Below are 13,568 nucleotides of genomic sequence, written 5' to 3'. Positions count from 1 at the left end.
CGTCCGGCAGTATTGCCGATCCTGTGACCCCTGTCAGAGGGTGGGGAAGGCCCGGGACAAGGGGAAAGCGGCGTTGAGACCTTTGCCCATCATAGAGGAGCCTTTCCAGAAGGTGGCCATGGACATCGTGGGGCCTCTCAGCAAGACGACCCGGTCGGGGAAGAAATACATTCTGGTGGTGGTAGATTTCGCCACCCGCTACCCCGAGGCAGTGCCCTTAGCTTCCATTGAAGCAGACACCGTGGCAGATGCGCTCCTGACCATTTTCAGCCGAGTGGGGTTCCCCAGGGAAGTCTTGACAGACCAAGGCTCCAACTTCATGTCGGCCCTGCTCCGGTGCTTGTGGGAGAAATGTGGGGTCCGGCATGACTGGGCCTCAGTGTATCACCCCCAGTCCAATGGGCTGGTGGAGAGGTTTAACGGGACGCTAAAGATGATGCTGAAAACCTTTATGAACCAGCACCCGCAGGATTGGGACAAGTACTTACCTCACCTGCTGTTCGCGTACAGGGAGGTGCCCCAGGAGTCTACCGGATTTTCGCCTTTCGAACTGTTATATGGAAGGAGGGTGAGGGGCCCCCTGGACCTGATGAGAGACGAGTGGGAGGGGAAGGCCACTCCCGATGGAGAGTCAGTGGTGGAGTATGTCCTGACCTTCCGAGAGAGACTGGCTGAACTCATGGGCCTGGCCAGGGAGAATCTGGCCAGAGCCCAGAGGAAGCAGAAGGTCTGGTATGACCGCACGGCGCGGGCCCGGGCCTACGCCACCGGGGATCAGGTGATGGTTCTCATCCCCGTGAGAAAGAACAAACTACAGGCCGCCTGGGAGGGCCCGTTCAAGGTCGTCAAGCAGCTCAATGAGGTAAACTATGTGGTGGAGCTGTCGAACCGGGCCCACCACCGCCGGGTGTACCATGTGAATATGATGAAGCCATATTATGCCAGGGGGAATGTGGTGTTAGCTGTGTGTGGTCAGTGGGAGGAGCAGGGAGATGACCCTTTAGTAGATCTATTCCCTGGGACCAGAGCTGGTTCCCCCCTGGAAACAATCCCCCTCTCGGATCAGCTCACCCCTGCCCAGCAAGCTGAGGTCAGGGGGGTGCTGCATCCGTACCGACAGCTGTTTTCCAACCAGCCTGGACGCACTAATCTGACTGTCCACCGGGTGCAGACAGGGTCGCACCCGCCGATAAGATGCTCCCCCTTCCGAGTCACAGGGAAAACTGATCAGGACCTGGAAAGAGAGGTCCGGGACATGCTGGCTTTGGGGGTGATCCAGCCATCGGCCAGCCCTTGGGCCTCGCCGGTGGTGCTGGTCCCCAAAAAGGATGGGTCAGTCCGGTTCTGTGTGGACTATCGGAAGCTCAATGCCATCACTGTATCGGATGCCTACCCCATGCCCAGGCCGGACGAGCTCCTAGACAAGCTGGGAGGAGCTCGGTACCTTACCATCATGGACCTTACAAAGGGCTACTGGCAAGTGCCGCTGGATGCAGATGCCCGGCTGAAATCGGCCTTTATCACCCCTCTGGGGCTCTATGAGTTTCTGACCCTGCCTTTCGGCCTCAAGGGAGCGCCGGCCACCTTCCAGCGCCTGGTGGACCAGCTCCTGAGGGGGATGGAGAGTTTCGCCGTGGCGTATATTGACGACATCTGTGTCTTTAGCCAGACCTGGGAGGACCACGTGTCCCAGGTTAGACAAGTGCTGGACCGACTCCAGGGGGCTGGGCTGACTGTCAAAGCGGAGAAGTGCAAGGTGGGGATGGCTGAAGTATCTTACCTGGGCCATCGGGTGGGGAGCGGCCGCCTAAAGCCGGAACCGGCCAAGGTGGAGGTGATCAGAGACTGGCCCGCTCCCCACACCAAAAAGCAGGTCCAAGCCTTTATTGGGATGGCAGGATACTACCGAAGATTTGTGCCCCACTTTAGCGCCATAGCCACCCCCATCACTGAGCTATGCAAGAAGGGGAAGCCAGACAAGGTGGTCTGGACCGAGCAGTGCCAGGAGGCTTTCCGGGCGCTGAAGGAGGCTCTGGTCAGTGGCCCAGTTCTAGCAAACCCAGACTTTGACAAGCCCTTTGTGGTGTTCACCGACGCCTCCGACACGGGACTGGGGGCGGTGTTAATGCAGGAGGATGAAAAGGGGGAGAGACACCCCATCGTGTACCTGAGCAAGAAGTTGCTACCCCGGGAGCAACACTACGTGGCCATCGAGAAGGAGTGCCTGGCCATGGTGTGGGCCCTCAAGAAACTAGAGCCCTATCTCTTCGGGCGACACTTCACCGTGTACACCGACCACTCGCCCCTGACCTGGCTGCACCAGATGAAAGGAGCCAACGCCAAGCTCCTGAGGTGGAGCCTGCTCCTGCAGGATTACGACATGGACGTGGTCCATGTGAAGGGAAGTGCCAACCTGATAGCGGATGCGCTGTCCCGGAGAGGGGGCCCCGAACTTCCCCAGGTCACTGGTCACAGTGACCCCGCTCAGTTCAGTCTCGAAGGGGGGAGAGATGTGACGATGTGACGCAGCAGGGAGGGGGGAGTGTTGACCTGGGAATGTGCCCTGGGGACGGGAGACCTGAGAGCCTGTCACCTGAGCCAGGAGGGGGAGGGGGAGGTGACACCTCTGCCCAGGAATGTGGACGGAGGCTGCAGCAGGGAACCTGCTCGGTGGGTTTAGTTTCAGTTTGGGGCTGGGTGGAGGAACACAGGGAACCCCAGGGCTGGGGTCTAAGCTCCCTGCCCCCCCAGAAGGACTTCACTGAGGGGTCCTGGGTGTACCCACAAGCTCTGTTTTGGACTGTGTTCCTGTTGTCCAATAAACCTTCTGTTTTACTGGCTCACTGAGAGTCTCAGTGAATCCCAGGAAGAGGGGTGCAGGGCCTGGACTCCCCCACACTCCGTGACACCCATGCAGCCTAGAATCTCCATAACATTCAGTGCTACATAGACACCAACTTCTGCCTCTACTCTTAAGGCTGCAAGGGGGCAATGTAGGGCTGCATGCAGTAGCCCTATTCTGCTCTGGAAATGGAGGAATTCTCTCTCTGGCTGATTGGATAATCTTTATGGCAATTATACACCACCAGCATGCACAGAGAGCTGCAGAGGAGATAGAATTTGCCCCCACTGAAATATTAGTCCAAATTTACCCCTACCAGGGGTTTGTTGTCACTGATAACTGAAACAACAGCACCACATATATCTGAGTCTTCTCAAAGCCTGGTTGTTTTAGTATCTTCCTTTAAGGCCCACCTCTTCCCTTTTAAAAAAGGAACACTCCAATCCCTGTTGTATCCTCATTCTAATTAACAAGATGAACCTGATGTAATAGTAAGTAACCTGCCTCTTTATACAGGTTTCAATCACTCGACATCATGATGACTCAATAGAGGAGAACCCTACATCCCTATCTAGGTTCTTACAGCCCACCAACCTGTTACAATCCTGATTAGAGGGATTATATAATAGCACCAAAATATTACAACTTCTAGCAGCTCAGAGAAGAAGTACTCTAGTGTTTGTTCTGTTTACATCCAAGAAAGCATTAATTGCTTTCGAGCATGCAAAGGGAATGCCTTCAAATAAATTTAAATTGCAAGCTTGGTCAGCTAAAATTTTTTTAGTTGTCCATTGGCAGCCATTCAACCCAATTTTTACAAACTGATTATGGTGTGTATCTACTTTGGTCTGTGAATGTTAAGAATACACAGCTTTCTCCATAGGGGGAAGAAAACACCTCTTAGTGTATGTGACATCATACATAAGAAATTTAAAACAATACCAATTCTATTCATAGGTATGATTTCACACTCATAAATTATAAGACTGATCCACTAGGCAAGCAGTTAATCTCATCTATGATTTTATTTTTTTTTATTTTAATTCTAAAAATGAAAAGCTTGATTCTCTACTCCATCTGAACAGATCACGGACCCAGTTGTGACTCCTGGGTTGTAACTCTCTCAGGGAACCTAATCCAGTGAAGAATCGTGTGTGACAGAATTCTGCTCCATCCCCTGAAGCTGGAGGGGCAATAGGAGAGCTGGCACAGGAGGTGGCAGAGCTCCTCCACAAGTGGAGAGCACCTCTACACAAGTGCAGTTTTCCACTGGCCAGCTCTGGTCTTTTTAATGCCACTGTGCACCACATCAGGCCCAGAAACGCCAGCAAAAAATCTTTAGAATAAAAGTACATTTTTTTGGCTCGTGATATTTGTTATGTTTCCACACTCTTCTGCCTCTCATCCTCTTAATCATTCTCCAACAACAAAGGGAATATAGGAAATGTCCTTACTGAAATAAAACCAGTGGTGTGTCTTACCTGGTATCCTCTTTCCAAAAGTGGCCAGTAGCAGAGGAAGATGCAGGAAACCCCATAATGGACACTTGTGGAATCACTCACTAAAATGAGGGGGTTTGGTTTTGTTTGTTTTTAAACTAACCTGAAGCAGTTAGTGGTTGTTTCCTTTCTCTCTACATTTCATTTAGTGACACTGCACAACTTCCACTTGTAAGAAATATCAGTAAAAGAATTATCAGAATTATGTTTACTATAAGCTATACTGTTTTTGTGTTTATCTTCTTGATCCAGCTTGGGTGACACACACTCATTTTAAAATCCTGAGCTAGGAAGATATGAATTACTTCCAGTGTTTTCTTGAAAGGAATCAGTCATAAAGCTTGCCTTTAAATGTGAGGTACACTAAATGGCTGATATTTCCTGAAATGAAAAATGCCCCAAGTTTCTGGTCTTTAGGCGTATTAATTTGAAGTTTCAGAAGAGTTATATTGAGAATGTCATAATTACAGATAAATTAGCATTAATTTACCAGTTCTCCTATCTAGATTATGCTGACAGTACAGTGGCATAAATTCAGAGTTACTCCATTGTCTACCATCAAGTTTCTCTTGATTTACATGAGTATCCCTGAGAACAGAGTTTGGCCCTGCATGTACATCAGAACTTGAAAAATTCAACTAAAGTGAAAACCAGTTTTCTGTATCATTGACCCAATTCCCAGTAACAGCAAGGGAATGATGTATGTGTTGTAAAGCTTCCTTCTTAACCTCACTGGGATCTTTTTAGTTGGTGAGCAATTTTTTCCCCTGCTAAATGTTTTCCATGTTAAAGATATTCTCTGCAGTATAGCAGGGTTGTCATTATGATTTGTGAAAGCTGTGCTGAGGTGTTCAAAGTGACTGACTGGTTCTAGCATTTGATTATCTAATATAATATTTATGGAGTCATCTATTGCATAGGAGTACATAATTTTGGTCTTTGCTTTACTGGAGCCCTGCCTGGTGCTTCTTTTTAATCCATATCTTCCCCCACTCCTTGCATGTATTGGCTGACTTCTTGTTGATGTCTAATAGGAACGTGTTATCCAAAGGACAATGTCATCTCGCAAGTTGAATTTAGAGACTATTTCTGTGGACTTTATGTTCCAATCACTTCTATCAAATGATTCTCTTTATACAATCTAAAGAGCTGGATAGCAATACAGTACTAACAGAATTCTGTGACGATTATCAGTTAGTACTGAAATGTAAGATTTCCTGTACATCATCTCCAGCTAATTAATATAAATTGAGTTTGTATCCTAGAAACGGTTTCAGAGTAACAGCCGTGTTAGTCTGTATTCGCAAAAAGAAAAGGAGTACTTGTGGTACCTTAGAGACTAACCAATTTATTTGAGCATAAGCTTTCGTGAGCTACAGCTCACTTCATCGGATGCATACTGTGGAAAATACAGAAGATGTTTTTGTGTATAAAAACATCTGTATTTTCCACAGTATGCATCCGATGAAGTGAGCTGTAGCTCACGAAAGCTTATGCTCAAATAAATTGGTTAGTCTCTAGGGTGCCACAAGTACTCCTTTTCTTTTTATCCTAGAAACCTTTCCAAAGTTTGTCAAAGTTTTAGATGAAAAATTCTAAAGGCTTTTGTGAAATCAATTAAATTAAATGCAAAGTAGCAAACAGCCACATCCAATTGTATTTGCTTTAGAGTTAGGGTCACTACAATATATATTGACTACAACATCCACATTGGACTAGTGAGATTTATTTTTTCTTTATAAACTGCTCAGTATAATGTTTCACTTGCCTGCGCTGGTATAACCTTTAGAAGCTAAACAGAATTTCTGAGATTATATACAATAGTACCATTTAGTGACTTCCCAGAATGTTGCATTTGGTTTATAGTACGGAGTTGAATTTGATACCACACTTTTTACACTACTGAAGAAACATTATCAAAAGCTATTTTGTTGTAATTTTGGACTTGTTCTTATCTAACTTGCATAGGTGTAAATCTGGAGTATCTCAATCAAAATTAATTGCATTTTACCAGTGTAAAATTGGTGTATGTGAGAGTGGATTCAGGGGCCCTGAGTCTTCAGAGAGTGCCTTCACTCCTTCAGCCTCCTGCAGGCAACTCACAGTTTGTTGCTAAGTGAGTCTGAATCTTAGCACTATTTTGAATTCAGTCAGTACCATTCTAGGAACCTCAGAGTTTCTGAGAAACTACAGAGGTAGTTTTTTGCCAGTCTCATCACCGTGGGCTTGATTCTGGATGGTGCTGAAAATTCTAGCCCCAGTCAACAAAGTATTTAAGCATGTTTAACTTTTAATTATGTGCATAAATGCTTTGCTGGTTCTCAGGACCAAAGTGCTCAACCCTTTATAGGATTCATCATGGTAAAGGAAGAGTGCATGGAAAAATAACCCTTTGGAGGTATAGAACAATAGCTGCTAAATGTGTTAGTTTAGATTTGCAGTGTTGTCGTAACTGTGTTGGTCTCAGGATATTAAAGACAAGGTGGTTGAGATAACTTCTTTTATTGGACCAACTTCTGCTGATGAAAGAGATAAGTTTTTAAGCTTACACAAAGCTCTTCTTTTGTGGAAGCATGAAAGCTTGTCTCTTTTCACTAACAGAAGTTTGTTGTGTAAAAGATATTACCTTACCCATCCTGTCTCTCTTACCTTAGATTTGACACACACAGCTCTATTACCCACATATTTGACTTTTTTTATTTTCCAAGCTGGAGGCTGAGTCTGCAAGGACACAAGATTACAAGAATGCAACAATGGCTTGAAGTAAATATTAAAAATAAATAAACAAGAATCATACTCCCGCCCTAAAGTAGGAAAGAAATGAAGGTTTTTCAGTGGAAAATGTGTTCTCATCTGACAGAATACTATGGGCCAGAGTTGTTAATGCTGGTAAAAATTATATCTCCCAAAGATCAGTGCAGTCTGCTGTACTCTGGGGTGAGGAAAATTCACATTAGGGGTGGACAAGCAGCTATAGGTCACAGCCAGTGCCACACAGAACGGCCAACAGCCAAGGGAATGAGTTGAACTAGCACATCCTCCAGCAGACATGGCCATATCCCATTCCTGATCAGCAATTGCCCACTTTTGGGGCGTTCTGCTAGCCCCAATTTATACCCTCGCCTCAGTTTGTGCCTGCTTTGCTTTGTAACTTTTTCCTTCTTTTATTCCAGCATAGACCTGCCAGTGGCTCTAGCAGTTTAATTACCTGAATTATTCACAGTGGGTAGGAAATTTAGGAGGCAAAACAGCCGGAGAATAATTGAAATGACAGTAGGAAAAAAAAGGAAGCACATCACTGAGGGGATCACGTCTCAATAAAAGGATACAGGGTCTTCTGTAGCACTGGGAGACTATGCTTCATAAGAAAACTTCTGAGAACTGTTCTGCAAGTTGAGCCTAATGGGCATCAACATTCAATGTCATATAACTAAAATGGTCTGAGTCATTGCTCCTAAGTACTTTTTTGTTTGCAGATGATGTAGTGAGTCAAGCTGTGTGAATAACTGACTTATTGATTTACTGAATTATTTACTGATTTTTGGTTTGCCGGCCAAAATGAAAAAAATTTAAAAAATGTTAATTTCAGCTCAACTTGAAATTTTTTTTCAGCAAAAAAATTTTGGAGAAAAAAATTTTGAATCAAAGGGAACATTTTGTTTGCTCTGAAATGAAACATTTCATTTTGTTTTGATTTTTAACCTTTTTTTAAAAAATAATATTGCAGTAAAATTCTAAACAAAACTAAATGTTTCATTTTGATAATATCTCAATAAAACATTTTTATTTTTAATGTTTTTGTTTTTGAACTGAAACAGTTAGATGAATTCAGCAGAAATTTGTGAAATGTTTTGGTTGACCCAAATCTGCATTTTTCTTGGGGGGAGGGGAAGGTTACTACTAAAATGTTAAGGAGTTCTTGTGGCACCTTAGAGACTAACAAATTTATTTGAGCATAAGGTTTTGTGAGCTACAGCTCAGTTCATCGGATGCATGCAGTGGAAAATACAGGGGGGAGATTTTACATACACAGAGAACATGAAACAATGGGTGTTACCATACACACTGTAAGGAGAGTGATCAGGTAAAGTGAGCTATTACCAGCAGGTTCTCTGTGTATATAAAATCTCCCCCCTGTATTTTCCACTGCATGCATCCGATGAAGTGAGCTGTAGCTCACGAAAGCTTATGCTCAAATAAATGTGTTAGTCTCTAAGGTGCCATAAGTACTCCTTTTCTTTTTGAGGATACAGACTAACACGGCTGCTACTCTGAAACCTGACTAAAATGTTATTGCCTGGTCTATTCATGTATACTATTTGGCATGTCTCTCTTTTCGAGTGACCTCTGTATAATATTCATGTGTGTTTCCCTCATATTATGAAGTCACTGGTCATGGCTCCATAGATAAGGTTGCGTTTTTCACTAAAAGCCAGGATTCAATTTCTTTGTTATGTATGAAAAATACACCATAGCCTCCAAAACCTACAGCACTTATTCACTGAGTACAGAATCAGTAGTGTATGAATTTAAAAGTGAATCTGTTAATTAGTTTAATTAATTAAAATGAAATTTAAAAGGATAATTTAAAAGTTTTAACATCTTTCAGTCTCTTCTGTGTCCTGAATGATATTAATAACAGAATAACACGTTCTTAAATCTTTCCATATAATTTAATATGCATTGAAATCTCGTGCATAGGTTATAACTGAAGAAATTAGCTTGTGATGAAACTAAGTTATTTATGATTATTGTATCAAATTATTATGATTATGTAAAATATCTCGTTTAGTGTTCATGTAAAAAACTTTAAATAACTTTTGAAACCAAGGAAATTCCAAGACAAAAAGTCTACATCAAAAGGGAGTTAAGATTAAAGATACATATCAGTAATTTAAGATTAAAAAACATTAGAGGGATGTTGTAATTATCTCAAAACCAAAACATCTAAACATGGTAATCTAATGGAAATGTACAGTTAATGCACCCAAACAACTTTTTATCTGCCCTGTAGAATAGCCATGAAATCACCATTCATTTATCGTTAATGCATAATAGTATTTATGGTACCAGATTACATGACACTGATATTGTTTCCTCATAACATCAATAGAAGTATTTCCCATTGAATTGAATGGACTTTGGTTTAAAAAATATACACTTTCTTTTTTTAAGCACTGGTGGTAAAAATCTATTGTTAAAAATATCCTGAGACATGCTATAAGAACTTTCTGTATTTTAAATAGAGTAAACCAGTAGGGACTATTTAGTCTTTCATGACACCATCCTCATCAGACTGAGATGAAATCAGGTTTTCTTGATAACCTGATTTGGTGAACTAAATAGGTTTGAGCATTGGATATTACCTTCCATAGAGTTTCCCTAGGATAAAAATAGTGAAATGGTAAAAAGAGTGTCCAAGAGGGACTTTTGCATCCCAATGGATGTTTTCACTTTGAACAAAATGTTTCATTTTATAATTGAAATACATTATGCCTTTGAACTTCCTATAGCTAGAACTATTAAGTAAGAATATTACATTTCATTTATTATATTACATTTTAAGTCCAGTTCATACATTTTTTAATTTCCTTCATGTTTTGACAGCTTGCCACCAGTGGAATAAAACCAATCAAGGATGTATAATAGGTACGAGGCACTTACTGATATCGTACCTTTCCTGTATAAGGTCTTTGCATAAGGACCTCAATCTCCTTTAACATCTATTTCAGTCCATCTCTCCCCACTTAAAAGGCAAAAAGGAGAAGACAAAAAAGCCAGATTAAATTTAAACCTCTCTCCTTGTCCTGTATCCCATGCATGAAGCAGGAGAAAGGAAAGTAATTAAATGAAAATACGCAAGAGGGTGCAGTGAAGCATGTGAAATTCCACCAAATATATACCTCGTTGCTATGACAGAGCAAAGCTATAGTTTAAGCAAATTCTTTTTTGAAGAGCACCTAAATCATTGCACTATATACTTTGGGTACAGAGAGTATTTTTGTAACAAACATACATCTTGGAAATACATTATGACTATATTTCCCATGTGTTATCTTCCCTTGAGTACTGTAGTGCATTGGGAGAAGATTTCTCCCATTTTCCTGTGATTTTGGATCGTGGCAACAGATGGTGAAATGATTTCAAACATCCCACAAAATCCTTTATTTATATATAGTATTCCCTTAAACTTTTTGTTCTTTTCAAGGCAGTTTCTCTTTCTGGAGTCGTGAGTTTTTGTTTCTGACATTCTCTGATTGAAAAGACAAGCACCTTTCATTAGTGTTTTTTTGTTCGTGTGACATGCACTTAACAGGGCTTAGTTATTTCATTCTATGTCTTTGAGTTCTCTACATTCAGATGAGTCACTGTTTGAATTTTATTATTTATTGGGTGGTTGGTAAGTAGGTTGGTTTTGTATTTAAAATTCATTTTAAATGCCTGCTCTGAATATACTTATCCACCTTTAATTTGCCTGGTATTTTGAACAGAATCAGACTAGCTGTGTTTACTAACTGTCATATCTTCTGGACCTGCAATTCAGCTAAAAGTGTGAGATGAGTGGGGAACTTTTACTTTGGAACAGACTGCGTCATCAAATGCATGCACCTTTGTAGATGGTAAGCAAGTTTTACCTAAACTATTTAATTACAGCACACATTGTAGATGGCTAATATGTAGGTGTTAATGTCAGCTGAATCTAAGCTGTAGCTGTGGAGTAATATTTAAAGAACCTCGTTTTATCTAATAGCATTAGTTCTGGTTTCAGAACCTTAAGGAAAAGTATCGGTTTGAAACTCAGAAAGATAAAAGATTAAATTCCTTGTACAAAGCTCAGCCATAAAATGCACAGTATTTGCCAAATTCAATTCTGCTCCAGCAGAACTCGGACCTAATTATTGTATTTTCTGTTGTTGGCAAGTCTCTTTCAAATAGTTTGTAAAAGTTTTATATCTGTTTATATGATTATTTCACCATGCTATCTGTTTGTGTATAATTACAAGATTAGATTATTTTGACTGTCATATAAACATTTTTCAAATACTGCCTAGAAAACCAACAATGATTATATGTTAGGCACTAGTAGCTTCATCTTCTTCAAATTTACAGTAGAAAATTCAATATGCTGAAAACCACGTCCATCACTTCTTTTGGTACATGCTGATGATTATTTGAATGAGAAAGTAATTTCATTGATCTGTTTTTTCCCCTCTACCACTGCATTAATTAGATTTAGCTAATGAGGGTCCGGAAATTATTTTTTCCCCCAGCAAAAAAAATTAGATGAAAATGAAAAATCTTACTGAAGTTCTATCCAGTAAAGCCCGACATGTGGTTAAGAATTGAAATGCACAGAAATGTCCACTTGGTGGTAAAAATTATTTACATACATGAACTGAGTGATGTAGAATCATAGGAAAAAGCAAGTAAAAGAAATGAGTTTCAAAAGTTTTCTTTTCTCATTTAGGTAAGTTAAAGTTAGAGAAACACGGATGCCTTTCTTTTCTATTTATCTCTTAATAAATCGTGTAGCATAATTATGCATATAAATTTTAACAGTACTACGAACTCTGCTTTGCTGGTGCCATCTAATAATGTTGATGATAAATCAATCTATAGTATACTGTGTATTCTCACTATTAGCCTTTATGGAATCTCCTTTTGTTCTTATGCAATACCACATCTGAGTAATACATAATTAAATGCTTCATCCTTCTAACATATTGTTAGAGCAACAGCTGATTCTGATATTGTGTTAAAGTAATACACCTCAGTGCCAGGCATTTTGCTGCTACATTACTCGAAGCATAACATTTTATTTATTTTATTAATGTTTCCTGTCACTGCTGTAACAACTTCTTATGGGATGGCACTCTAAAATATTTTCTTAAATAGTAGAGATGGGACCAAACAAAAACCTTGTATCGAAGCACAATCAACATTTAGGAAAGTAAGGTATCCACTGTTGCATTAATTTTGATGGAATATAGAGGCCCAGAGAGTCAAAGGTGTTACCAGGACCCTCTCAGACTCAAACACTAATAGTTTTAAACAAGATTCAGGCATCCAAGTAAGAGACCTCAGCATGCTTAGTACCATGGCAAACACACCATTAAAATCCTTTAATAAAAAGTTAAAAGATACAGAAAAATAGGGAAAAACAGTTACAACATTTTAATTGTGAAGTAGTAAGTTAGGCTCTCATTTTAACAGTATCCCTTGCTCCTTTTCCCTTCCGCTCATGAGAGTTGTTAGAAGGAAGAAACCCTGATTGACAAACTTTAGGATGGTATTAAAGATAGTAATAACTGTTCTTTTGGGGGGAAAGAGAAAAAGTTAGTTGAGATGGGCTGGGGTTGGCGCTGCAGCTGCTGTTTAAGTCCATTCTCATTTCCTGGTAGACCAAACAAGAAAAACACACACAAGAGGGAAGAGAAAAGGTAGAAAAAAGGTAGAAAAAGCAGCTTCTCTCTCCAGTGTTCACTCTCACTTGCAACCACACTGCTGGAGAAACACAGCAGTAGCATGTGCTTATATCAGCCATGCCGAGACTTAGCACCCTGTACCAGCATCAGGCTTTTTAGGGAATTGCTTTTAACTGCCACTTTGATCACAGGCTTACAGCAGTGTTGCAAATATATAGTCGTGGCCTGATAAGACAAAGTCCTATTACACAGAACAGAAAAGGCCCAGGGTTCCAGGAGACAGTGGGGGTGACAGCTAATGGTGAGGCTTGTCCCTTCCTGTTCTCCCATCTTTTCGTCAGCTGGCCTTTGTTAATATTCCCCCCAAAGTCTCCTTTTTTTAAGGACTCCAGAAAGGGAGTGATCCCCTCCATTACTTTGTCCACTGAATTTGTCCATCTAAAGTCTAATTTCTGATGTGCCAATTCTGATCCACTGATTTTTGGTTCTACACTTAGCTTGTTTACATCTATGACCTTACCACAGTCCTTGAATTATATCAGTAGGCCTTGTTGTTTGGACTAATTCAGTCTTTTAGTCTCCCCTTTGCACCTTTTCTCATCAATACTTACTGTTATAGGTTATTATTGAACCATAGAAATGTCTGGCTAGAAGGGACCTCGAGAGGTCATCTAGTCCAGCCCTTGGTGCTGAGGCAGGACCAAGTAAACCTAGACTATGTCTGACAGATGTTTTTCTAACCTATTCTTAAAAGCTCCAGTAACGGAGATTCCACAACCTCCCTTGGAAGCTGATTGTAAG

The 13,568-nt window shown here is 41.2% G+C and overlaps 1 protein-coding gene across 15 annotated transcripts in view; it reads left to right on the top strand.

Moving 5' to 3' along the window:
- RBFOX1 (RNA binding fox-1 homolog 1) overlaps positions 1 to 13,568 on the top strand; it is a 2,406,891-nt gene that overhangs the window by 809,529 nt on the left and 1,583,794 nt on the right. For 2 of the 15 annotated variants that reach the window (XM_074965517.1, XM_074965510.1), the window contains exon 1: positions 10,944 to 10,961. The exons of the other annotated variants lie outside the window; for them this stretch is intronic. In XM_074965517.1, coding sequence (XP_074821618.1) covers positions 10,959 to 10,961 — 3 coding nt within the window. In that variant the 5' untranslated portion in view covers positions 10,944 to 10,958. Of the gene's footprint in view, positions 1 to 10,943; positions 10,962 to 13,568 lie in introns of those variants that run through there. 15 annotated transcript variants of the gene reach the window in all.

Source organism: Natator depressus, chromosome 10, assembly GCF_965152275.1.
Source record: "Natator depressus isolate rNatDep1 chromosome 10, rNatDep2.hap1, whole genome shotgun sequence".
Lineage (NCBI taxonomy): Eukaryota > Metazoa > Chordata > Testudines > Cheloniidae > Natator > Natator depressus.
Note: the sequence above shows the minus strand (reverse complement) of the source record. Positions and strands in the feature narration are given on the sequence as shown.